Source organism: Phalacrocorax carbo, chromosome 5 (genome assembly GCF_963921805.1).
Source record: "Phalacrocorax carbo chromosome 5, bPhaCar2.1, whole genome shotgun sequence".
NCBI lineage: Eukaryota > Metazoa > Chordata > Aves > Suliformes > Phalacrocoracidae > Phalacrocorax > Phalacrocorax carbo.
In genome coordinates, this window is record NC_087517.1 from 18,374,968 (window position 1) to 18,399,957 (window position 24,990).

At 61.3% G+C, this 24,990-nt stretch overlaps 3 protein-coding genes across 4 annotated transcripts; 1 reads left to right on the forward strand and 2 right to left on the reverse strand.

The window, feature by feature from the left end:
* The first annotated feature begins 4,032 nt into the window (after positions 1–4,032).
* On the forward strand, positions 4,033–5,346 carry CDK5R2 (cyclin dependent kinase 5 regulatory subunit 2). Its single transcript, XM_064453312.1, has one exon. The coding sequence runs from the start codon at positions 4,151–4,153 to the stop codon at positions 5,111–5,113; it is 963 nt and encodes a 320-aa protein (XP_064309382.1). The 5' UTR covers positions 4,033–4,150; the 3' UTR covers positions 5,114–5,346.
* Positions 5,347–12,108: 6,762 nt separating this feature from the next.
* On the reverse strand, positions 12,109–19,071 carry FEV (FEV transcription factor, ETS family member). Of its 2 annotated transcripts, XM_064451373.1 has the most exons (3): positions 17,254–19,071; positions 16,158–16,232; positions 12,109–13,751 (listed from the first exon to the last, which is right to left on the reverse strand). In XM_064451373.1, the coding sequence occupies exons 1-3, from the start codon at positions 17,303–17,305 to the stop codon at positions 13,240–13,242; spliced, it is 639 nt and encodes a 212-aa protein (XP_064307443.1). In that variant the 5' UTR covers positions 17,306–19,071; the 3' UTR covers positions 12,109–13,239. The 2 variants fall into 2 exon arrangements, with proteins under 2 accessions (XP_064307443.1, XP_064307442.1); XM_064451372.1 differs by lacking the exon at positions 17,254–19,071 and having other exon boundaries at positions 16,158–17,234.
* A 2,395-nt stretch (positions 19,072–21,466) lies between these two features.
* Positions 21,467–23,899, reverse strand: CRYBA2 (crystallin beta A2). The gene is made up of 4 exons (XM_064453313.1): positions 23,714–23,899; positions 23,146–23,287; positions 21,964–22,106; positions 21,467–21,682 (listed from the first exon to the last, which is right to left on the reverse strand). The coding sequence occupies exons 1-4, from the start codon at positions 23,872–23,874 to the stop codon at positions 21,535–21,537; spliced, it is 594 nt and encodes a 197-aa protein (XP_064309383.1). The 5' UTR covers positions 23,875–23,899; the 3' UTR covers positions 21,467–21,534.
* Positions 23,900–24,990: the final 1,091 nt, after the last annotated feature.

Genomic DNA, 24,990 nt, shown 5'->3' on the forward strand with positions numbered 1-24,990 from the left:
AAAGATGGAGGTGGGACCAGGGATGGAGAATGGAGAGGTGCCCGGGCTGGGACACTCAGAAGCACAAGCAGGCTTCTCTTCTGTGGGTGCTGCGGACAACCTGCCAGCCACGTCCTCTGGGGCTTCCCAGCCCCACGGCTGGAGCTTAGGCAGGAGCTCTGCTGGAGGTTGACTGCCTGCTGTGTGGACTTGGGAGGGGGAGCACCAGAGCTGTCAGACATGCTCACTGAGAGATGTATGAAGACTGTACACGGTACAGACTGTCCACGGGTAAAGCAGCACAGCACAGGAACTGGCTGGCCAGCCGCTGCCAGGGAGACAGTCCTTTCTCCTGCCTGTCTCTGCCAATGCAGACAGACCACGGCACAGCAAGTGAGCTATTAAAGAACAGCCCCAGCCAGCCAGCAAACACGCACTCGTTCATCATTCTGGAGCAGGCGGGAGGACATTCCAGCTGCTTTCAACCAGGACCCCTCAACAAAGCCCATGCCCAATACCTTGGCAGCCTGGAGGGAGCTGAGATCAGACATGGGGACCCAGGACCCCTCCAAAATGCCTTTTCACGTCCTGGCAGTGCTGGGATAATTGCCCTGCCCCAGGCTGGGAGCTTGTGTATTTCTGAACCACATCCCTAGCATGGCAGCATCATGCAAAGACAGTTTGGAGAGGACATAAGGGTTGGCATGGGCTTCACCAAGGCCTGACCTGCCCCCACATTCCCACCTGTGCTGGGCAGGCAGAGCGGCACAGCTCTGTGCAGTGGGAGGCTCAACTTGGGTGGAGCAGAGCGGGAGACTGGCTGCCAGGCACCCACAGGGAGCTGTGTGGTTCCTGCAGGTCAACACTAGCTCTTTTAGAGCCTCTGCACAGTAGTGCCTGGTTTTACCCCTGCTTCTCTCCCCTGGTGCTGCTGTCTCCCTGCCTGTCTCTTTCCCTGGAGCCCACCCAGCTGTGCTGGGTACAAGAGTGCTCCAACTCCCCATCAGGAATATCCCTGAATCAGGACAGGAGTATCCATTTACACAGCCCAAATTAGGAGCCTAGACAAGAAACCATCCCTTTGTTGGCGCTGGCATGTAGGTAAGGTATGTGTTGTCCTGGCTAGAGTGACCCTTTGTAGCAGGGGATCTGTGTATGCCAACAGCATCCCGGCAAAGCCACACCACCAGCGCTGAAGATCTGGCCAAGGGCAGGAGCCTGAGAGCAGCTTTGAGACTGACCATGCCTGGAGCCCTATTCCATTCTTCCCTCTCATCCAAGGGCATGTCATTCTAGGTGCCTGGAGTGGGAACCCCAGTTCCCTGGGGAAGGAAAATGCTGCCCTGCCCTCCTGCTTTGTGTCTTTCCCTGCCAACTGACCACTTACAGCCAAGACCTAAAGGAAGAGCCAAGCAGAGATGGCCCTAAGAACATAGCTTGTGCTGTATCATTGCCTGCCATCCTCAGGGATGGAGTCTGAAGGGTAAAACTGAAGAGGAGGGGGAAAAAAGATCCTCCTCTTTCACGTGGAAGAGCAGCTGCCTCCCAAGTAAGCTGCAAAGCTGCTTCTTTACCTGCATAAGAAACATCCTGCTGTTCTTGTAGGGCTTGGGTAATTCCCTAGTGCTTGCAGGAAGCCCTTGCCACTGCCAGCAGTGCTGGCTTGGGGACAGGCTGTGGGCTGACTTCCTCTACCCCAGAGCTGCTCCTGCAGCAGGACACAGGCAGCTGCAGGCAAGAAGGGAATAAGCGGCTGCTCATAGCTGAGGCCTCAAGCTGCATCACTGAACAGCCCTGGGCTGGATTCTTAAACAGGCTTCAGCCAAATCTGCCCCCTGGGAGCGGTAGGAGATGTACACACATTGAGCCGCTCAGTGCTGGTAACCACAAGCCCAGCTGGGGGAGGCAGGGGAGGTCTCTGTCCCGGTGCTCTGTGTAAAAGGCTGCAAAGCCCAGCTCATAGCTATCGAATACAAATAGCCCTTCTTAATGAGTCCGGGGAAGCCAATCTGGGAGAAGTCATCAGGGTGGGGGTGGTTTCATGTGTTTCAGATGAAGCAATCTGAGAGTAATTTTACTCCAGCAGGAGCAAGCGGTATGCAGGAAGGCCTCTGCTTCCTCACCTGTAGAATTCAGCTGTGGGTTTCTGATGAGACCATGTTTGTGCACCAGAAAATCTGGCCATCATCAAACATGTAATGAGAGCAAAGACCACAAGCTCCTTCCCATCCCGTCCCTAGGGCTCCTACATCTTCTCAGCTAGGTTGAAGCCAGCTCTGTATATCTAAAGGTGCTGGCTTAATCTTAATCAGGAACCCTGTCCTAATTTTCTCCCTCTGTATTTGTACCCCTTTACCAAATCCTGCTGGTTACTTCAGTGCAGTCTAAACTGGCCTTGGGTAGGTGATGCTAGCCCAGATCCTGTTTGATTCTGGCCACTCCTCTGTGTGCACATGTGCATATTCTTTGCAGATCCCACTGCAGCCTCCTGCAAGGAAGCAGCAAGATGTGGCTGGCCACAGTGCAGGATATATAGGAATAGGACTTTGCCCCTCTTCCCTGCCATGGCACAGAGGCCACGGCCTCTGCCCTGGCCCCAGATGTGGCACGTCAGCCCCAGGCATCAGGGGGCCTGGCTGGAGGTCTGAAACACAGCTCTGAGCCTGCGCTTTCATTGCAAACACCTCCAGCATCAGCAGTGCAGGAGGAAGCAGGGGGGCCGGCTTAGCTCCTCCCGGTTGATAATTCATTACCGCCTGTTAGCCCGGATCCATCCGGCAGCAGCTACATCCTGGCACCAACATGTGTTCATTTCACACATAAAATGCTGTATCAAAATACATCATTGAGACATTCTCCCTGAAACCTTTCCCAACTGCCTTTCCCAGCACTTTACATGCAGAGACAGCCCTGGCAATTGGGGCGTTTTGTTCCTAATGGATGCCTGGCATCTGCTGTAGCAATCATAGCTGCAGGATCTGTCCTCCAGCTCGTGAGAAATACAAGAGGGATCTTCCTGCAAGGGGCAGGGAGGCAACAAGCAGAGGGTGCAGGTTTCATCCGTGGTGTGCTGGGGTCCAGAGAGAGAGAAGCAGGCTCTGTGCACATGGCTGGTTTATCGCATACCATTTTGCAACAATGCAGAAGTGCAGCATCTCCTCCCTCCTCCCGAGAGCTCTGGGAGCCCAGGGCTGGCTGGTCTTGCCTAGGGGACCTGGAGGAGACCCCTTCCCCTTTCTCTGAGATCCCCGACTTTGGCCTGATACTGGTGAATGTCAGTGTGGTGGTAGATCTCCCCTCTGTGCTGAACAGGAAGAGGCAGGGCAGATGGGGGAACCCGCTGCTTGCCCAGCATGTGCTGAGGGTACTCCCCCCCAGGCTAGGTGCCTCCTGACTCCCTACAGAGCTGTGCCCATGGTCGGGCTGGTTCTCACGAGAGCTGGGGCTCTCCCACCAAGGCTAGGCCCTTCCTGGCAGCTGTCGAGTCACAGCCAGCCTTTCCCCAGCCCCAGTCCTCTCCAGCTTCCCCTCCAGCACATGCTCACAGCCTTCCTGACCTTCACCTCTCCTCATCCTCCCCTCTGGCATTTCCCAGGGCTGTTGTTCCCCACTGTATCCCCCTAGCACCATTTTGGGGCAGGGAGCCGGGGGAAGTGTGTGCTGATCTGGGAAGGTTCATCCCTCACCTTGTACCTAAGAATAGAGAGCAGAATCCGAGTAAGAGCAGCCAAGTTCAGAAGACGCCCCCCAGATCCTTCCTGTACTCCCAGCCTCCCCGGGCTCCCCCACCCCGCGCGGGGTCCTGCCACCTCCCCACGTCCCTAACAGAGAGGGCCGGGAGAGCACGGCAGGCCCCGCCCCGGCGGGAGCACTGGGCGAGCACCCCGCCGGTGAAGGTCGCGCCGCCGCCGGTTCCCCCGCCGCCCACCGGCGAGGGGGCGGGCCGTAGCGGGGGCTTGTGCGGTGGCGATTGGCTGGCGGCGGGGAGGCGGGGAGCGGCGGGGCCGCGGCTGGCTGCAGCGGCGGGCGCGGAGCCCAGAGCGGGCGCGGCGGAGCATCCTCGGGCACCGCGGCCCCGGTGCGGGCGGCCGCCTCCCCCCGCAACCCCCCGGCCTCCTATGGGCGGTGCCGGTGCCCCGGCCCCCGCACGCCCGTCCCGCTCGGCGTTAGCATGGGCACGGTGCTCTCCCTCTCCCCCGCCGCCTCCTCGGGCAAGGGCGGCGGCGGTGGCGGGGGGCTGCTGGCCGACAAGGCGCCGGGAAGGGTGCCGGGGAAGGGCGAGAGCCGGCTGAAGCGCCCTAGCGTGCTCATCTCGGCGCTCACCTGGAAGCGGCTGGTGGCCGCCTCGGCCAAGAAGAAGAAGAGCACCAAGAAGGTGACGCCGAAGCCCGGCGGCGGCGGGGTCCCGGGGGGGACCCTGGGCCAGCCCGACCCGCTGGTGGTGCAGCGCAACCGGGAGAACTTGCGGAAGTCGGTGGTGGGGCCGGCCGACGGCGCCAAGCAGGGCCCGCTGGCCGTGCCGGTGCCCACCGTGCCCTCGGCGCCGCAGGAGCTGCACCCGGGCTCCGGCGGGGGCAAGCCGCCGCCGCCGCCGGCCGGTAACCGCGCCCCGGGCTCCCCGCGCCGCGTGGTGGTACAGGCGTCCACCGGCGAGCTGCTGCGCTGCTTGGGGGACTTCGTTTGCCGCCGCTGCTACCGGCTGAAGGAGCTGAGCCCCGGCGAGCTCATCTCCTGGTTCCGCAGCGTGGACCGCTCGCTGCTGCTGCAGGGCTGGCAGGACCAGGGCTTCATCACCCCGGCCAACCTGGTGTTCGTCTACCTGCTGTGCCGGGAAGCGCTGCGGGGCGAAGACATCGGGAGCCAGGCCGAGCTGCAGGCCGCCTTCCTTACCTGCCTCTATCTCGCCTACTCTTACATGGGCAACGAGATCTCCTACCCGCTCAAGCCCTTCCTGGTGGAGGGCGACAAGGGGCGCTTCTGGGAGCGCTGCCTGGGTATCATCCAGCGCCTCAGCGCCAAGATGCTGCGAATCAACGCAGACCCGCACTACTTCACGCAACTCTTCCAGGACCTCAAGAGCGAGGGCGAGGGCGGAGACGGGTCCAAGCACTGGACGATCAGCCTGGACCGCTAGGGAGGTACCGGGCCCCCGGCGCCTGGGGCGGAAGGGGCCGCGCACCGAGAGGCGGGGGAGGCGAAGGACTGCCGGATTCACACACACCTCCCCCCCCCCCACCCCCCCCGCCTTCCCCACCGTCTCTCCACGGAGACGCTGCCTGGACCCTCCCTGCTCCGGATCCGGCCGCTCCCCCCGCCTTCCGACCCCAGCTGGGGGCTGCGCTCCGGCACACCGAGACGGCGAAGACCGGGGGATGGATGGGTGGGGGGGTCCCTCCCGCCCGCGCGATGGGGGGTGGGGGTGGGGCTGCCGAAGGGCAGAGGCCCCTGGATGCGTTTTGTCAAAAAAAATAAAAGGGATGGGGAATGGAGCTGGGGGTCCGGGGCAGGTGGGTGTGGGGGTCTGCTGGGCGCTGGGGGGCCCCAGGCAGGGGGTGCATGTGAACGCCCCCCCCCTCGGGCTGGGCGGGCCGGGCCCCGCGCCGGCGGCCCCGGAGCTGTCCGTGGTGCTGGAACCGCCGCCGCCGAGCAGACAAAGGCGGGGGGACGGGCAAGGCCGGGGGGGGCCGTGGGCTTTCGTGTCGCGGGTCCTGCCTTCCTCTCCACCGCCGCGTGGGGTACACGCCCCCCCCCCCCCCGGGCGTCGCTGCCCCACACCCTGTGGGAGCCGCCCGCTTGCCCCTTTGTTTGAGCCGCTCGAAGGGGGGGCGCCCCCACCCCCTCCCCACTGGTAAGCTCTCTGCTCCCTGGTGCGCCCCTCGAAATGGAGTCCCGATGGGGTTAACGCCCCCCTTCTTCCCCCTTGGCTTGCTGCGGAGAAAGGGGTCTGTGCCACAGGAGGCCTAGGGAGCCCGGTGGGGTGAGGGGCCTGCTACGGGGTGGGGGGCGGGGGTTGCGTGTCCCCTCTCTTGCTTTGCTTCACTGGAGAATAAAGAGGCGGCCTGGATGGGCCTGGTGGTGGCTCCCTGGACTTGCTGGGCTGTGGGGTGCAAGGGTGATTGGGAGAGCACCCCTAGGTCCCAGTCGTGCCCCCTCTCCTCCCCAGGAGGGATTGGGGGGCTGATTCTCAGAGGGGGTTTTACTCCCCAGTGTGAGTTGGGCATCAGAATCTCACCCGTTTGTTGTGCCCAAGGCCAGTGCTGGTCCACCCAAGTGCCCCTTGGCTCCCTGTGAGCATTCCTGGCATCCTCCATTCCAGACAGAAATGTCTGATGCCTGTGTGCTGTGCTGGATTTAACTAGGATCCCCCCCTCCCTTTTTTTTCCCTAAACCTACTCCCCTCACCTCCTTCCCCCTATCTCTCCTCTGCAGGGCTGGGCTCCCTTCGGCAGCAGCAGGCTGTGGGGGCTCTGTTGCTAGCCCAGTTACCAGACCTGTGCTTCCGCAGACCCCCAGGAAGTAGGGTGGAGAAGTGGAAGGCTTTGCCTTTCTCATAACTGGTTGCTGTGCTTCAGGCCACTGAATTTGCCAGGGCTGCTTTATCAGGATCCACAGCACACACTCTCCCATTGAGGTCTGTATCCAGTGCTCCCCAGCCCCTCTAAGCCAGGCACTTGGGCTCCCCTCAGCCAGGAAGAACTGTGCTGGCTCTGCAGGTCATGGAGGGTAAGCTGGATTCTCTCTACCTTTGTGTGCATCAGCAGAGCTCCTAATTAGGCCCAATCTGGCTCATTCAGGCAAAGCTGTGCTGCCAGGAAGAGAGCACAGATGTCCCTGTGACTGGGGCTGACCTGGCAGGGTGCTGTGCAAGGCTTTTCTGTGGCTGTGTAACCCCACCCAGACCTATGCTGCTTGCCTCCTTCCTAATCGGTGCTCTTGTCCCTGCCTTTAGATTGACATTCATGTGACCTTGTAGTTAGCTGTCTGGGCCAAAATGTACTCAGAACCCACCCCCACCGCAAATTTGGCCTTATCCATGTCTTGTCCTGGGGAAGGTAGCAGCTCTGACTTGCTCTGGCTTGAACTACGGTGGAACTGGACCCTTAGAGCTCCTATAGGAATGCGGGGAGAGCCCTGACTCTCCCCTGTCAGTGCTTTGCAGAGAGGTAGACTGAGGCAGGAAGAGACTGAAGCAACATGCCACAATCTAGCAAGGGCCTGCAGCATTGCAGGGTAGCACCTAAGCCATAGGTGCTGGCTGTCTCCACCCTGAGCTGGGGGTGTTTATCTAGTGACCCCTACCCAGCCATGGGGCTTTGTAGAGTCTCACCTCCAGAGCTGAACAACCTGCCAGGATGTTTCCCACCCTACAGATCCTTTTGGGGAAGCTCTCAGGGTCCTTCCAGTCTCAAGAGCCAGGCTTTTAAAATGCTTCCAGCTGCAGCGAGGCCATGCCCTTCCCCTCCTCCCATGTGCTTCATTGATTAAGAGTGCTAGGCCTCATTGGGGGATTTAGGAAGAGCTAATTGCAGACTGGTAATTGAAGACAGCTTGGAGTCTCTGGAAATGTCAAGGAATGAGAGACGAGGTTAGATGCTCCTGTGCATTTAAATATGCATCATTGGCTCAGCCAGAGCCTTACTGAGGGGAGGGATGTCTGGTTTTCCCTCCCCCAGGGGACCTTGTACAGCTGCTATGGGGAGTGGGGTAGGGGGAACACTAACCTTGTCATGCCTGGGAGCTTCCTGCTCCTCCCAAGGCCAAGGGGAGATGTGGGATGACACAAGGGTGGATATTGAGGTTGAGATTCCTCAGAGAGACCTGGAGCTTGGAATTTTTCCCTCTCAAAAAGCTGTTTGCTTTAACCTTCCAGGCCCCTGTGCTGCTGCCCAATGCCATGAGAGTCTGGATTCAGGAGCCAGCTGTGGGGCAGCAGTAGGGAGATGGATGGAGCTTGTCCCCAAACTTGTGATCCCTGCAGCCATGTGGAACTCCCTGAGGAGCAGTGAGGGGCTGAGACCCTCTCAGAAGGGGCTGGGAAGCCCCCCTTGCTGCCAACCGCAGGGCCCAGCAGTGTCTGGGGTTGCAGGGATGGGGCATTCACACTGGGTTTGGGGCTCAGAGGTAGAGCAGCAGGGCCAACTCGAGGATCCATTGCCACAGGGCCTTGGTGAAGGATCCCAGTATTTCCCTAGTTTGAAATTTCTCCAGCAGCAACACATCTCTCTCTGTCTCACAGTGGATGCGCCGTCTGCTCCACCCCATGTTGCAGCAGGGGAGGTGGGCACAAGCTGCATGGTGCAGCCTGCAGTAGATTCAGCCCTTCCTGCCCCAGGGAGGTCTCTCTTCAGGCCATATAATCCTTCTCTTGCTCCCCAAGGGTGCATGGGGCTGGGTGGCAGTGAGTCCCCAGGATGTGTAATCACATGTAAAATGGGGGGTCTGTGCCCAGAACTGGTGGAGTAACAGCTCTGGGGGACTCCCCTTGCCCTGCTGCTCTGTCTGTAGAGCAAAATCCATGCACTGGACATGCTGGCCATGGCACTGGGGCATGGAGGAGCGATGGGCAGCTGGAGCAGCCAGCCTGGCAAGATGTGCCTCCTCCTGCTGGACAAACAGTGGGGAAGCTGTGCTCTTGCTATTAAGAGCTGGCAGCATCCCTCAGAGTGCTCTGTGAGGAGAAAACTGCTCCGGATGATATAGACCCAATGCCCACGTGGCTGGCGAAGGACCTGCCTCAGCCCAGTTTTCTACACAAGCCCTTCTCCATTCAGCTGTGAGGATGATGGATAACATGTTCCTGAAGGCAGATGGAAGTGGGAGGTCTCTCTCCTGCCTCTGTGGAAGCTACTTGGACACCAGCTCCATTGCAGCTTCGGGCTGTTGCTTCTCTGCTGGATTGGGGATGACTTGCGGGTGCAGGTTTCTGGTGCCCTCCCTGCTCCATGGCGCTTTGGTCACAGCTGCTGGTGGGATGTCTAGGGGGAAGATGTGGACCAAGTGACCCAGAGAGATAGCAGCAAATGGCAGGGAGAGCACGAGGGGTTCTAGACAGTGTACAGCTGTGCAGGAGTGGCACCAGGACACCAGAGAGCAGGTGGCAGCAGGGGCAAGGTTTGGTGCTCCATCCAGAGCATCCCTGTGTTGGGGGAGGGCAGCAAGCAGGGAAGAAACCCAAAGTGCACAAAGCTTCCCCGAGGTGCATCCAGGACCTGGGAGAAGTCCTGGCCATGGGGATTTATGGTGGCAGCACGGCCCCAGTCCCAAGCACACTGGCAAGGGAGAAGGCAGCATCTTTTGGGAGCATTGTGGTTGGTTCCTTGGAGAGGCTTTAAGAGGGGTTTCAGAGCCCAAATGTCTACACCTGCAGGCTCCAGCTGAGCCACACTAAGTCATGAAGCACTTTGCACAGAGCCAGGCCAAGAGAAGGTGGCATCTGGAGAGAGGATGTGAGTCAGCAGTTTGGGGGTGGTGGTGAGCTAAGGACCCACCACAGCGGGGATGTGGATAGGAGGAAACAGGTGGGAATTGGGAGAGCTGGAGGGGGAGCAGGGGTGGGCAGGGAGGCAGCCCATGTCCCCTGGCGCAGATGTGACCTAGCTGTGCTGCAAAGGCTCTTCCCAGCATGAGAAATGAAGCAAGTTGTGACATGGCTCTGCTAAAATAGGAGAGGGGCTACTCCAGCCCCACTCTGATCCCTTACTGTGGGGCTGGTAGGATTTGGGGGAGCAGGAGGGGTCCTCCCACCATCCTGGCAGGAGGCTGATACCAGGGCAGGGTTCAATCCTGCGCTCTTGCCTGCGAAGCAAAGCCAGAGACAAAAATGCGGGTTGTTTTTTTGGTGGTGTTTTTTTTTAAGTAGGAAAAAACCCCTTCTGCCTTTAATCACAAGGCAGCAGAAGAAGCTGCCAGGCCATGTGTGCTGCTCCTTATTCTTCCCAGTGCAGGCTGGGGCCCTTTGGGACCACATTCCTCTATCTCAGCCTGGGCAGGGCACCTGAGGACTCCCCACAGGTAGGTCTGGAGCATGTGGGTGCACTGGGCCAATGCACCCTGCTGCCAGCCACCTAGGACAAGCTCCCCACCCAGCTGGTGCACCCCACTGCCAGGGACGGTGCTGCCCCATCAGCCCCCCAAGCCTGGAACCCCTGGCCAGGCCCAGGGATGATGCTCCGCTGGGAGCCGTGCTGGGCTCAGCCCCGCTCACCCATTGGCAGGATTTTGCTGCAGTCTGCTCTGAGCTGGCAGTTTTGGTGACTGAAGAAAGCAGCACTGCTGGCAGGTTGGGTCAGACGGGGCTCGGGGGGGGGGGGAGGCTGGTGGGGGAGAGGCGATGCTCTGTCCCCCCCTCTGATAAGCACAACATGGGGTGGGGGTGCTGGTCCTAGTGGGTCCTGGGGATGGGAGCATCCCGAGTTGCTATGGTGATATCAGCTGTATCCTCAGGCAGGTGAGAGCATCACTGGTGCAGTCCTGCACAGGTGTCCCTCGCCTTCCCTCCTGGCTACCATTCCTGGGTGGTGCATGGCTAGTTCCTGGCCTTTGGGGTGGTGCTCTGGGGACAGAACAGGGGCATTGTGCCAGGTGAGCTCAGAGCAGAGGGAACGAAGCCCTCAGCTGCAGCCTGTTGCACTGGGTGTGTACAGTGGTCTTCCCTCTCCCAGAAATATAACTTTCCCCTTTCCCGAGCAAGTTCAGCCTCCGATCCAGCAGTGACCTGGATTTCAGGGCAGGGAATGAGGAAGGAAGTAGGCTCACCTGGGCTTCCTTGGTGCAGTCACTGGCAGAGGGATAGGAGCGGCATGGTGTGGGGGGAGCTACTAGTGACCCACATCCCTTAATCCATGTCCTGCCCTGCGTCATGCAGTTACCTAAGCCCCAAAGCAGGCTCCCCTGCTGGGGGCATGGCCCCCTGCCCCAGCTCTGAGGGAGCCAGCCGTGGCCAGCCCCCCCATTTTGCCCTTGCAAGGACAAGCTGGGGAGGTGAGGGTGGTCTCCAGCCTGAGTGCTGGTTGCATGGGGGTAACTACTCCTTTCCCCGCCACTTCACCTCCTGCTGTCCTTGGGGACCAGACTGGGCAATGCTTAGGGAGCCTGGAGGGAGGGACCCCCCCAGAAGGGAAGCACCCAGTCCTTTCACCTCCTTTTCCACACACGGGCTCCCCACTGGCAGCATCAGGCCCCCCCAGTCCACAGCCTGAGCCTTCCCCAGAGGAGATGATGACATCATATCCCCTTCCCTTAAGCTGATTAGGGCAGTGAGGATGTGTCTGAGCAGATGCCACCAAGGCCATGGGAGTCACCAGACCCTGGAGGGATGCAGAAGAAGCAACAGAGAGCCCCCAGATAGATCTGGGGGCTGCTCTGATCTGAGGGGCACAGGGAGAGGGTCTGGGAGCTGACCACCCCTTCCATGGGCTGGGTAATTGCACAGAACCCCCTTCATGGCCAATCTGATCCCTGCCGTAAGGCTGGCCCCCTGCCCTGGCACCCTGGACCTGCAATGGGGGTGGGATGGGGAGCACAGCCCCAAGGAGGGTGCAGGCAAAGGGCAGCCCATGACCCCCCACCAGCTACTGTGGGCACCAGTGGATCTGTGGGCATGTCCCTAAAGCCAGGAAAGCAATGCTTCCCCACTCAGCCTTGCATCACTGTCACACGTGAGCCTGGCCCCATGGCTCGGGACTTCCCTGCTCCTGGCACAGCGCAGCCCTGCAGGGATACCTGCTGCAGAATCAGGCTGTTCTGGGCACAGTGCATTGCCCTGAGCTGGCTGCACAGGGCTCTGTGGGTTACAAGAGATCTGGCTCCTGGCATCCCAGATTGCCTTGGATGATGGCAGGATGGCAGACATCCCCTCAGGACAACTGCATCTCCTCTTTGCCTCCAGCTGCCACATCCCCTTCCCAGCTTGGGAACAGGGTATGTGGCTTCCCTGGAGGAGTGTCTCAAGAAGCCCAGAGGTTTCCAGCTCTGCCCTGTCTCTTGGGCACTGTAAGAGCCAGAGGTGTTGCAGCAGGGTGGCTGCATCTTCCCCACCCCAGCCCTGCAGGTGGTCTGGCTCGGATGGGAGGGGATTTGCTGGGTGGTTTCCCCTCTTACCATCCCCCTGCAGATGTGAGAGGACACAGGTCACAGCACCTCTGTTTTATTAAAGACCAATCCCTCCCCCCAGCCAGCACAGAGCCCAGCATGCCCAGCTTTTCTGCAGCCACTGGGCCAAAGTCCTGCTCCAGAGGATGGGGGCATCTCCTTGGACCTGGGCAGAGAGACCCAGGGCTGCACCTCTGTGCGTGGGACTCCCAGCCCTGCTGTCATCCCTTCCTCTGCTCCACCTCTACCCAACCTTTTCCCTGGGGATGTCCCCACCTGTGGAGGTTGTCCCACCAAGACCTGGTTGCAAGGGCCTAAAGCCACAGTAAAACTGGGACATTAAACTTGGAAGTGACCAGCAGGACATGGGTTCGTTCACAGGGTCGTGGGGACCATCGCACTCTGGCATGGTCCTTGGGCACTGGGGAGAGGGCAGAGTTACAGCGGCCAGACTCTGGTGCCTCTATGTTCTGGCCTTGCCCTGAGGGCTGGCAGTGCCCCCCACACCTGCCCCTGGCACCTCCAACCCCAGAGCCCTGCCCTGGGCAGGAGTTAACCCATGAAGGGCATCTGCTCTCCAGACCAAGGCTTCTCCTGCAGTCTGAAGGAAGCCACCATTGGCAGGAGGTGTAGGAGGGATGGAGGAAAGGAAAGCTTTGGAGACAAAGGAGTAAGAAGGAGGGTCCCCTTTCCCTGTCCCTGGCCATGGGGACCCTCATGGGACACAGCTGCCCTGGGGCCCCACCTCCTGACTCCTCTCTACAGAGAGAGAGGAGGGCAGGCATAGGCTGGGGACAGAGCTAAGAACCTTCATGGGCTGGGCAGCATGTTGCAAAGGAAAGGGGACGCACGGTCCCTACCAGGAGGGGAGCCCATGGTTTTTCCTTCCATTCACACCCTGCTTTAGGTATCCATGCCCATTTCTAGGATCATGGATCCCTCCTCACCCTAAATTTAGGTGGCTTCTCTCCTCCAGACACCCACATCAGGGAACCAACCCAGCTACCCTGCAAGAACCCCCTCATCCCCCACACCACTCTCCAAATCTAAAAGGGGGCAACTGAGAGCAGAGCATGATCCCACCCTCCCCCATCCCTCCCTGCTGAGCTCCCCAGGTCCACAGCCCTACGCTGCTGGGGATGGGGAGGTCCGCCTGGTATGGCCGAGCCTCTAATGGTAATGGTTGTTCATGTTGTTGAGGTGAGATGCTGCCATGGCGCTGAACGGGGCAGAGGGCTGGAGCCCATGCCCAGGGTAGAGGGTTGGGCTGGAGCCAGGCCAGTAGGAGAAGCCGGCCGGCGTCACCCCCGAGGTCATGAGATTGAGTTTGGAGATGCCCGAGAAGGGCAGCGGGGCCAGGTTGCCCTGAAATTTGTAGAGGGTGTGATCAGGGGTGGCTGGCTGGCACACCTGCGCCAGCCCGTGGAAGTCGAACTTGTAGGCATAGCGCTTGCCATGGACCTTGGTCATGATGTTCTTGTCGTAGTAGTAGCGCAGTGCCCGGCTCAGCTTGTCATAATTCATGTTGGGTTTGCTCTTCCGCTCACCCCAGCGCCGTGCCACCTCGTCGGGGTCGATCAGCTTGAACTCTCCGTTTGTGCCTTCCCAGGCGATGCAGTTCAGGTTGGCTCGGTCCGAAAGCAGCTCCAGCAGGAACTGCCACAGCTGGATCTGCCCGCTGCCTGCAAAGCCCAGCCCCGGAGAGGTTAAAGCTCCCTCTCAGGGCACAAGCAGCAGGGCAGGATTTGCCCCCGTCTCCTCGACCCCCCGTTATGTTGCCCCCTCCCGGACCCAGGTTTCAGATGCACCTCATTGCATCTTCCCTGCTCTAGAGACATAGAAGACGGTAATGAGGTTGTGTCTCCTTTGCAGCATCCCTACCCCACCTGTCCCCCAAGCAAGAGGAGGAGAGGACACCCCTGCACCTCAGGACAGGGGTAGGAGTGTTCAGAGGTCAACACAGACTGCAGTGGGTCTGGATCCAGGTTCCCCACATCCCTCCCATCCTCTTTCACACCCCACTGAAGATGAATACCTGCTCATTTGCTTTGGTGTGAGGATCTGGTCTGGTTTTTGATCTGCAGCCCCAAGAAGGAGGTATCTTGGCAGTGCCCAGATCTATCCCAGCACCAGTATTCCCCATTGCCACCTCTGCTTGAAACTGGGCTGGTGTCACAGCACAGCCCCTGCCCATCTCTAGGGACACTGTACCCTGCAAGGATGTCTCCATGGTGAGCTGAAGTCAGGGTGCAACACTGCTCTGACCTGCACCCCTGGCAGGTGCAGGCAGGTATAGGGAAGGGGAGACTAGGATGGGGCAGGACCTGCTGTGACTTTGAATCAGGCACCAGTATTCCTTATTTCCAGAGGAAAACTGTCCTTTCTAAGCTGTGGCCATTGCACTCACATCTTGCACTGAGGAGCACCCTTGGTGGGTGCCTGAGATGCCCCTGTGCCAGGCTGTACACACACAGGAGCTTGGCACACCTGGACACGCCCATGGTGAGGCACAAGGACAGGCTCCACTGAGTCCGGCCAGAGGTCATGTGAGGAGAGGGTCCCTGGAGTTTAGGGTGGTGAACAGTCCTGCTGCTGGGATCCAGTCATCCCACGGAGTGGCCCTGCACTTGTCTAGACCACCCCCTACTCCCCCCACTCCCTCCCAAACAGCACTCCCTGCACATCCCTGCTCCTGACCCCAGCCCTTGCACCCCAGGCTCTTCCCACCGCAGTGTCTTTACATTTCATCCTCCTCCCTGTGCTTTTCTGCCACTATTTTGTCTAAAGGTGCTTGCTAAAGCACCCACAACCCCTGCAGAAGGCAGTCCCACAGCTCACCTCCGTTCCCCACAAAGAACCACCTGTCCTGCTTGCTTTGCACCTGTCTATTTTATCTTGTGCCACCCAATTCTAGCTCTGGAAGAAGCAGGGAACAGCCATTCCCATCTATCCCCATTCCACCAAACCTCGCTCAGACATCCTGACCCAGGCGGACGAGCACAGGTCTGTCCAAGGTACTGTACTTCCAAATCCCCCACCCTGGGACCGAGGTGGGGGATCTCTCCGCAGCTCTCACCTCTACTCCATCCCCGCAGCCCCCACCCTGGGCTCCTGCAAGCCCCCACCCACGGGGTTGCCCACCCCGTGCAAGGAGGGCAGGGAGGTGTTGGGGGGGGGGGGGGGGGTGCGGCTGGGTGGGGTGCCTCAGTTCAATCCTGCCTGCCGCAGGGTGCTATGCTGCAGTGCCTGGCAGCTCCTTGAGGAAGCCTCCAGGAGTCCAAAAAGGTCCTTCTCAACGCAGCGCAGGGCGCCGAGGTCATCTGGGGCAGAGTCCACAGTGCAGAGGGAAAAGGGCCCCCCCGGGTCCCAGCTTTGCCCCCCCTCCCACCCCTAAACCAGGGCTCCCCTCTTCCTGCTCAGAGCACCCCCTTGAGCCCTGTCTCCTTGCCAGACGGGCAAGCTACATGGCCCAAATGCCACAGCACTGGCACTGCATCTGCCCGACGACCAGCCCTGCTGCGCTCCCCAGCAGGCTCCAGGCTTCTCGCTGGCCAGCCCTTGGCAGATCCCAGGGATCCCCGGACGGATGGCTCTGGCTCCCGGGGACCCACCACCTCCCGGCCGACTCCCGCCCTGCCGGAGCCCCAGCCCTGCACCAACAGCTCCCTGCCGGCCTGTATCCCACCTTATTCCCCCGCTCCCAGGCACGGGTCCCCCGAGCCCGGATTAGCCCCCCCAGCTCCTGGGCTGGCTGGCAGCTCCCTCCCCGTCGGGGGTTCCACGGGGGGGGCCGGGGGCCCTGGGCACCCCGCTCCCCTCCGCTGCAACGGGACGGGGCTCCCGGCCGTCGGGGCTCGGCCGCTCTCCCGGTGGGTTTCGGCGGCGGGACGCTCCGGCCCGAGCCGCCCGCAGCAGCAGGGAGCGGGGCTCCCCTGTAGCCGCGTCCCGCGTGGGCAGCGCCCGGCACATGGACGGATACGGGTCCCCGAGGGCTGCGGGAGGGTGGCATGTGCTCCGGGGGTGTCCCCGCTCCGGGCGGGCCGGGGGGAGTGGGGCCGGTCCCGGGGAAGGGGCAGCGGCGCTCTTACCTTTCTGCACGCCGGGGCTGAGGGACCCCCACGCCTGGCTCTTGCCGTCTTTGAACAAAGTTTCCCCGACTGGATCTGGGAGGGGAAAAATGGGCGCGGGTGGGGGTGCAGGGGGGGCCGGGGCCAGGCGGGACCGCGACCCCCCGGCGCCCACCCGCGGGCAGCCTCCCCGCAGCCCCCGGCCGCTCCCCCTCGCCTGCCCTGCCGCCGCGGCGAAGCCAGGAAACGCGTCCAGGAAAAAGGAAATCCGATTTCCGACGGAGCCGGGGAAGCTTTTAAATAGGAATAGAAAATCCCGCGGGCTGGGGTAGGGAGGAGAGAGGGAGAGAGGGAACGAGCTGTGGGGCAGGAGGAGAGGAGGCGGTTGGGGTGGGTGGATGGGTGGGTGGCAGGAGTAGCGGGTGGAAGGAAGGACGAGTTGGTGTTTGGGGAGCGGATGGCTGGCAAAAGGAGAGGTAGATGGAGATGTAGATGGAAGGAAGGGAGGAAGGAAGAAGGAATGGGTGGATGGATGGAAGGACAGAAGGGAGGATGGGTGGATGGATGGGTAGATGGAAGGAAGGATAAGAAGAAGGAGGGAAGGAAGGGCGAGAGGTGGAAGGGCAGAAGGAAGGGCAGGCAATGGGTAAGACAGTGGAAGACTGGGCTGATGGAAAGGACAGAGGGCAGATGCAGGGGATGGCTGGTAGTGGGGACGGAAAGCGGGACGGAGGGACAGGTGGGTGGAGTGGAAGGATAGATGGAAGCACAGGGGAAGGGTGGGTGGGTGGAAGGATGGATTGGAAGGACAGAAGGGTGGATGGAGGGGTGGAAGGACAGGGGGACAGTTGGCAGATGAAGGATGAAGGGGAGGATGGGTGTGCGGGCGTGGAAGCATTGCAAGGGCAGCTGGAAGGAAGGAGGAAGGGATGGTTGCAGGGCTGGAAGGCAGGAAGGGAGAATGGATGGAAGGAGAGGGGAAGGCAGGGTGGGTGCTGGAGGGAGACGGGGCAGAGAAGGGCCCCAGGGCAGCGACGGGTCAGGGCGGGCGGGGGCTGGGGTGCTGTGCAGTGCAGGGTGCTGCGGTGGGGCAGCAGCTGGGGGGATCCGCCCGTACCTGGCAGGTACATGTTGAGCAGCAGTGGCACCGCTCCGGCGCCGTGTCTCATGGCAGCTGTGGGGGCGGCCCGCGGGCTGCATGTTTTAATATTCCTGCCCCTATTATTATTATTATTATTCCACTTTATCAGGGAGCAGCTGATGGCGAATAAATGGCAGCGGGACGGGCAGGGGACGGGCAGGGGACGGGGGAGGCGGGGGTGGGGGGGAGTTTCCAGGCAACTCGCAGGGGCTCGGGCCCCGGCTCCAGCAATTTCCTCTGCTGTAATTAAAGCGGGCGCTGCCCCCCCCGCCCCCCCCCCCCCCCCCCCCCCCCGCTATCGGTCCGCATCAGACTTTAATCACGGCCGCGGGTTTCTATGGAGAGCAGCTCGGGCCGCTTCCTGCCTCTTCCGCCTCCTTAACTCTTCGCAAACACGGCGCTGCCATCCCAGCTGCGAGCGGGGCTCGGACACTGCCTGGAGACCGCCCGGGCCTGGCCTCCCACCACCGCCACCAGCACCCCACTCCCTGACCTCCACGGCCGGCCAGTGGTCATGGCGGTCCCCACGCTGCTGGCATGGCCTGGGCCCTTTCCATCTCACCACACGGCATCGTCCCGCCTGCCTCCGTTCCTCTGAGCCACCCATGCTGCCAGCTGTGGGGCTCCCTGCCTGCCCCTGCCCCATCTCCAGGGTCCTCAGCCACAGTCCTGGGGTCACCTTGCAGCTCCCAGAGCCCTGGGGTGGGTCAGCTGTGTCCTCGTTGCATCTCTCCAGCTCTGGGACCCCAATGCTGAGGTCCCTTTATGGTGCCCAGAGTGCCAGGGTGGGTAAGTGCACCTCCAGTGGTTGGTGGCACCAGGATGTACCACAGCTCTGCCACCTCCCTGGGTTCTCTGTGTCCTTCCGGACAGTCCCTACCTCAGGGAGGGTAAGCCTGTGACCATCCTGGGGTCCCCAGCCCTGTCCCGCTCTCTTGCCCATCTTTATTAGGACATGTAGAAGCTGGGTGACCCCCCAACACCCACCCAAATCTGCACAGCCCCATCTCCACCAGCTTGTCCTGGCCAGCCCTGGGTGTTGTGAAGACGGGAGGGCAATTTGGGGAGAAAATTGTAACAGGGAAAGCGTCTGGGGTCATCTCAGCTCCCAAAAGACGTATCTAGCCAGGATTTTCCCCATCACCCACGCTCCAGCTGCTACATGCAGCTGCAGGGTGCCGGCAGAGGGTCCGTTCTTGGCTGGGGGGACAGAGCCATCGAAGCTTGAGGCAGCCAGGCAGCGTGTTAGTAGCAGGCACCAGCTCTGCTCCACAAGACCAGTCCCATACAGCCAAGCCCATGACCTCTCCTGATGTGTTTCATTGATGTCTAGTAAAAGGATGAGCTCTCACACTGGACTTAGCCAAATTTCTTGGAAGTGGTTATCACAAGACGTGAATCCAGTCCAGGATATGGCTGTTCCAGACCCACTGTTATTATTTATACTGCAGCCAAAATGTGCTCCACGTAACAAGCTGCAGCCCACGGGGAGCAACTCTTAGTCGGGGTGTCACAGCCCAATGAGGCTGGTGGCTCCTCCCTGGGTGGGGGTGTCCAAAGGGTTTAGGAAACAAGGGGTCCCATGGGTGCTGAGCTGGGCTCCGGGTGCTCCACCCCTGCTGCCCAGCTCCATCGGGGACAGAGAGCGGATGCTGGGGGGGGTAGACCTGAGCCGAGCCCACAGTACTCCCCCACGAATTCCCCACCAATTCTGTTTGGGTGTAACAGCCCTTAAAAAGTTTCTCTTCACCCAGCTTGTCCGCTGAGCTCCCCTGAACCCCACAGCGGGGCGTCCCAGCTCCGTACAGCCCAACAGCCCCGGCTGATCGCCCCCATCCCTCTCCCTGCCCAGCCCCCCAAGTGCAGCTCTCCCAGCAGCGGCTCCGCAGCCTCCCAGACTTGCTTTCGCTGCCTGAGTCACTGGAACAAACCGCAGGCAACGGAAAACAAGCCCTGGAGACAGCGGGTTGAGGTGGGAGGGGGCCAGACCCACCGAGCCCCTCTCCCCCCAGCAGCCCTGGTGACTGGAATCCTCCTCCAGCAGACCTGCGTGGCAGAGGACATGGAGGGGGGTGGTCTGGGCCGACAGACACTGCACCAGCCCAGAGTGGAGGGAGAAGTTTGGGATCAGCCTGAGAAGCAGGTTTAGGGCTGCGGCAGCTGAAGATGGGGGGGCTGCAGGGGGCACTGGGGGTGGCCACTTCTGGGTCCCTGGGAAAGCCAGTGGGTGGGGAGGCTTACAGTGGGGTGTGAAGGGACTGTGGGGCTATGGGTGACCTGGGGGCTGAGGGGTGCAGAAGGGCAGGGAGTTTGGGGCTGGCCATGTAGAGGTTTGGGGACCTGAGTGTTATGACCCCAGGCTCATGGGGGAGCTGGGACATGGGGGAGCTGGGGCAGACCCAGAGGATGGGGGGGCAGGGTACATGAGGAATCCAGGTAACAGGGGCCCAGGTCCATGGGGGAGCCAGGGGATGGGGCTTCGGGTCCCTGGGGGATTGGGAGATGAGTGTTCAGGTCTGTGGGGCTCCAGGGGACAGAGCCTGGACACGTGGAACACCCAGCTGGCAGCAGCAGAAGGTCCCTCTGGCTGCAAGCAGGCAGCTTGCCCCCCACCACCCTACCCAGTGCTCTCCCCCCACCCCAGGATGGAGCAATAAGGACCCCACATTATGCTGTGACCCCCACAGCTCCCCCCTCCCCATTATAGCCCTATGCACAGGTGCCCAGGACAACTTCACCTGTGTGCTGGCAGCGTGGAGCAGAGCCGAGCTGACGTGGCCTTGGGCTGGCTGCAGCCCAGCCGGGTGTGCAGGAATGTGTTTGTGCAGGGGGAGAGGCCAGCTGCCGTGGGACTGTGGCTGGGTGGGGCCAGTGGGGACATGGAGGAGACAAGGGAGGCCTGGGGTGCAGCCCCACAGCAGGGACAGCCTGCAGGATGGGGATGCACAGGGTGCTGGGGCTTTTGCATGGCACAAATTGGGGTGCAAGGGGAGAGGGAGCGGGAACATGCAAGGCGTGCATGGGCACACTCGGGTGCAAGCTCGTGTGTGCAGTGCACACACTCATGCACCCACTCACACATGTGCCAGGGCTGGGGTCTCTGTGCAGCCCTGAGCAGAGGGCGTGCACGCACTGACCCCCAGCCCAGTCTTTCCCAGTCTGCCAGCATCCTTCTGGGGTACCCACAGCCCAAGGCCAGGCCTGCTTCTAGCAGGGTGAGCCTCCAGGTACCCAGGCATCCAAACCACCCAGCACTGTTCCACCATCGTGCAGCTTTAGAGGGGATGTCCTGAGTGTGGGGAGCACCTTGGGACCACAGGCCTGCACCCCAGGAGGGGTTGGCGTGCCAGGGCAGGATGGAAGAGTCCAGGAAAGGGTGCTGGAGGAGGAGGAGGCTGGGTGGGGCTCCTGGTGTGCCCGGGCGGAGCCGGAGCCGGATGCTGGCATGGGTGTGCTGGCGTGGCCAGGCTGGGCGTGAGGGGACCGGGACCCTAAGGATGCTGGGAGCAGTGAGCTGAGCCCCCTGCCAGCTATGGGACACTGCCCTGAGGACCTTTGCCACTGTCCCCGACGCCCCCACACAACCCCTGCATGCCCCCTCTATAAGTGAGTGCTCCAGCTGTGGACATCCCATTTGTGGAAGACTGTCGTCCCCGCCCCAGATGACCCCAACACTCCTTCTCCTCCCCAGGCCCACAGCAGGCAGGGTCCCCCTCCCCCCTTCCAAACTGGGGTGCAGAGAGAGGGGACCTTGTGTTCACAGGCTTTGTAGCAATCACCTTCCCTGGCACTGAGCCTGGGAGGAGGACGCAGGGCACAATCCCCATGGATGTCCCCTCCCAGCTCCAGCCCCTTCCTTGCCCAGTAAGGCTAGTAAGTTCCCAGTAAGTTCCCATTTCCCCAGCTGGAGCATCACAGGGGTGGGAACCATTCTACATCCCCTCCAGTCGCTGTGCATGGACCAGAGGTGGGGTGCAGTGAGCCCAGCCCAGGGTGGAGACAGCCATGGGTCCAAAACTACCAGGGCAAGGGGAAACCCCTTTCAGCTGCTGAGAGCTGGAGGGCAGCAGGGCTGGGGCAGACACCCTGCCTCCCACCTCACAGGGAATCCCCCTGGGCCTGGCAGCCCCCTAAGGAGCAGAGCAGAGGCAGGAATACCCTTTTTTTTTTTTTTTGACAAATGCCTTTATTTGCTACCAGATAGAGGTCTATTGCATAGCAGCCCGGAGGCTGCGGGGCACATGGCCCTGCCCCTGCTCAGTGCTGGACGCGACGGATGGATTGGATCTGGTTGGTATGGGCCTGGTTGCTGTATTCGGTGTACTTCTTGAACTCGCCGTTCTGTCTGTCCCGCTCCAGCACATACTGGTAGCCCCTGTATCCCGGATATTGGTATGCCACCCACCTGTAGGCAGACCCCTGGCTCAGAGCCCCAGGCCAAATCCCCCCATCCCATCCCATCCCATCCCATCCCATCCCATCCCATCCCATCCCATCTCTGCTTGCCCTGGGAAGGGAGGGACAGAAAACACCCCACAGCTTGGATTTTCAAGGGAAAGGGAGCAGGCAGGCACCCCTCCTTTTTGGGGTCCCCCTTGCCCATCCCTGGAGCTATGTAGGAGCGAGCTGTTCACTGAACCCCTACTCTCAGCCCCCACCACCCCTCTCCCCACCAGCACAACTCACGCTCCAGCGTTCACTTTGATGGATGCCACCTCCTTGTTGCCCCAGCCCATGGCCTGCAGCGAGGGGTAGTCGTCATTCAGCTCAAACTTGTGCCCCTGGAAGTTCTCCGCCTCATAGAGGATGACTTTGCTGTCATTGTGGTTCTTTAGAGGGAGAGAGCTGGGGGTCAGTGGGGATGGGGTGGCTTGTGCAGGGATAGTGAATGGGAGAGGCATGCACAAAGGCACCATGGGAGGCCTGGGGCCATGCCCAGCTTTGGTGCAAGGCATGGGGATGCCCTTCACCCTGGCAACCCCTCGCCGGGACACCCCAGGGCTGCCCAGAGGATGCTGCTCTCATGTCCCTGTGGTCCCAATGCACAGCTGCTGGTGAGGGTGACAGTGGCCACATCCTCTGCACCCACACAGGCTCCTGCCCTCAACATCCTTGCATTCCCTGAGGCCACAGGTGGGTTGCAGGGCAAGACAGACTGCTAAGACTGGTGCCCCTTGCTCTATGGAGCTTTGGTGGATGCTGGGCACCGAGGGGTTAATTGCTGGGACACTGTGCAATGCGGCACTGTCCCCCATGCCCAGCCCCCACACACATCTATCTGCACCGAGGAGCAGTCCTGCCAGTAAGGAGTGATCTTATCGCATCCCCTTTATTAAAGCCCAAGCATATCTGCCTGGTGATTATTAAAAGTTGGGGGGGGACCCCCCGCTCGGAGGCGCAGACGTGCCACTATTGCAAGCACCAGTGGCTCTGCAGATGGAGCGATAGAGGCTGCATCTGCCTGGGCATGGCTCGGGTACCCCAGGTGGGAGGGGGATGGACGTGCACCCTAAGCATCCTTGTGGTCCTGCCGGCTCGGCTCTGCTTACCCCATCCCTCTGTATCTGGGGTGGGGGGACAAGGCCTGGGGACCCCAGCCTGGGAGGTGGCTCTCCAATGCACAAAGCAGAAGGAGCTGGGATGGCGTTTCAGCCTAAATTTTAGCCCTAAAGAGCATCCCAGGGAAGTGGGAGCCAGTGGGCGCAGCCACTCCTCCACCCCATGGGACCTCAGTGTGTGCCTCACCCCTCCATCTCACATCCCATGTAACTCATCCTCCTGTCTGTCCCTCATCTGCCTCCGTGCTGGACTGCCGGTGGGAGGCTCTGCCTGCCCCGAGCGCACCGCGGTGGTATCCCCGTAACTCACCGCACACTTGATGGGCCGGAAGGAGAGGAGGTGGTCAGTTCGGTAGCCGCTGTTCCCACTCCAGGCTTCCCACCGGGGATAGTCACCCTTCTCCAGGATAAACTGCTGCCCCTGGTACTCAGGGTACTCGAAGCCCACCCAGCTGGAGGGGAGAGGAGGAAAGCCCTCAGGGATGTGTGGCACAGCCCCCAGGTTCAGCCCAGGGCCGGCTTCTCCCTCCCATGCAGGGGATGACGGAGATGTGCTGGAAGGGTGTGGGTCTGTCATGGAGGTTGGGGTCCTTGCTAGCACCAGACATCCCTTTTGAGAGTGCTACCCCTCTCCCCAGGGCCACACCGTTGCCTCTGACCCACGCCTCGGCTCGGCAGGGTCTCCTTGCTTTGCAGATGGGGAAACTGAGGCACCATGCAAGGAGCAGAGGGAGGAAGGTCTCATGATGAGGCTGTGTCAGAGCCGAGGAAGGACCCAGATGTCCTGGCTCCCTGGCAGGTTCCGACAGTCACCTGGGAGCAGCGGGTTTGCGGGAGCGGAGTGTGCCAAGGGGCTGCAGGGCTGGCGGGGCACTTACGGGCCAGACTCCACCTTGATGGAGCGGATCTTGCGGAAGCTGCGCTCCATGATGCTGGGGCACTCCATGAGGAACTCGCAGCGCTTGCCCTGGAAGCTCTCCTCCTCCCACACCGTGATCTTGTAATGCCCCAGGGCGTCCATATCTTTGCTGCTGGTCATGCAGGTCACTCGGCTGCTGGCAGAGCCCAACGCATCACCCTGGGCTGGTGCCCACCATCAGCCCCCAGCCACCCTGCTGCCTGCCACTGAGCCTGGAGTGCCGGTGGCGCTGCCCTCACACATCCCGTGCCACTGGCCCCTTGCCCTCCCAGGCTGGCACTGGGGATGCTTCCCATTACCCTTCCCTTGGTGCTGAGAGATCTCTGTCCGGTGGCCCCCAGGTCGCAGGGGGCACTTGTGATGATCCAGCTCTCCACGTGATGTACCCGGGGCTGCCTCAGTTTCTCTCCTCCCAAGCTCCCTGTGATGACTTCTGGGGTCGGCTGGGTGCTGTGGCACTGCACCCAGTGCAGGGCAGGTAGCAGTGACCCCGACTCAGACACAGGTGTGGGGTGCAGCCCAGGGGCAGAGCAGCCCGGCTCTTGCAAAGATGGATGCCAGCACCCCTCCTGCCCACACACAGAGTACCCCTGCTGAGCCACGCAGCACCCTGTGGCTTGCCCTTCCCCAGAGTGTGCGCTGGGTGGGGTGGCTTGGTGTGGGGAGCGAAGGGAGCGTGGCAGCGCCTGTGCAGTGGGGGGGGCTTGGGGGATCACAGCCTGGTACTTACTTGGTCGGCAGCGCACAGAGGCGAAGGTGGCGGTGCTGGCGCCGGCTTTTCCTCTCGGTCTTTATAGGCGGGCACCGAAGTGCCGATGGTGCAGGCAGGCAGGGCGCTGTGTCAGCAGGCAGGGGATGGGGGGGATGGGGTGCGCATCCACCCCAGACTCTGGCTGTCCATTCCAGTTAGGCAATGTGGCGAGAGCGGCCCCCCCGCACCCCGTGGGGCTGACAATGAAAGTGCTGGGCTGTGTTTGCGCAGGGGCTCAGGGCACAATGTGCAAAGGGCCTGACGCGCCACTTTCCTTTCCGCCCCTGGACAATGTCCCTGCTTGGCCCAGGGATTAGAGACCCAGCCTTTCCCAGGGCAACCGCAGCCTTTGCCAGGGTTGCGGCTGGTGGGAAGGAGGTGCCAGGGTAAAGCAGGGATTTACCAGCTGGGAGCTGAGGGGCACTGATGTCCTCACACTGGGATGTGGGGCTCACCCAGGGCTGCATCTGCCCTTCCATCTGGGG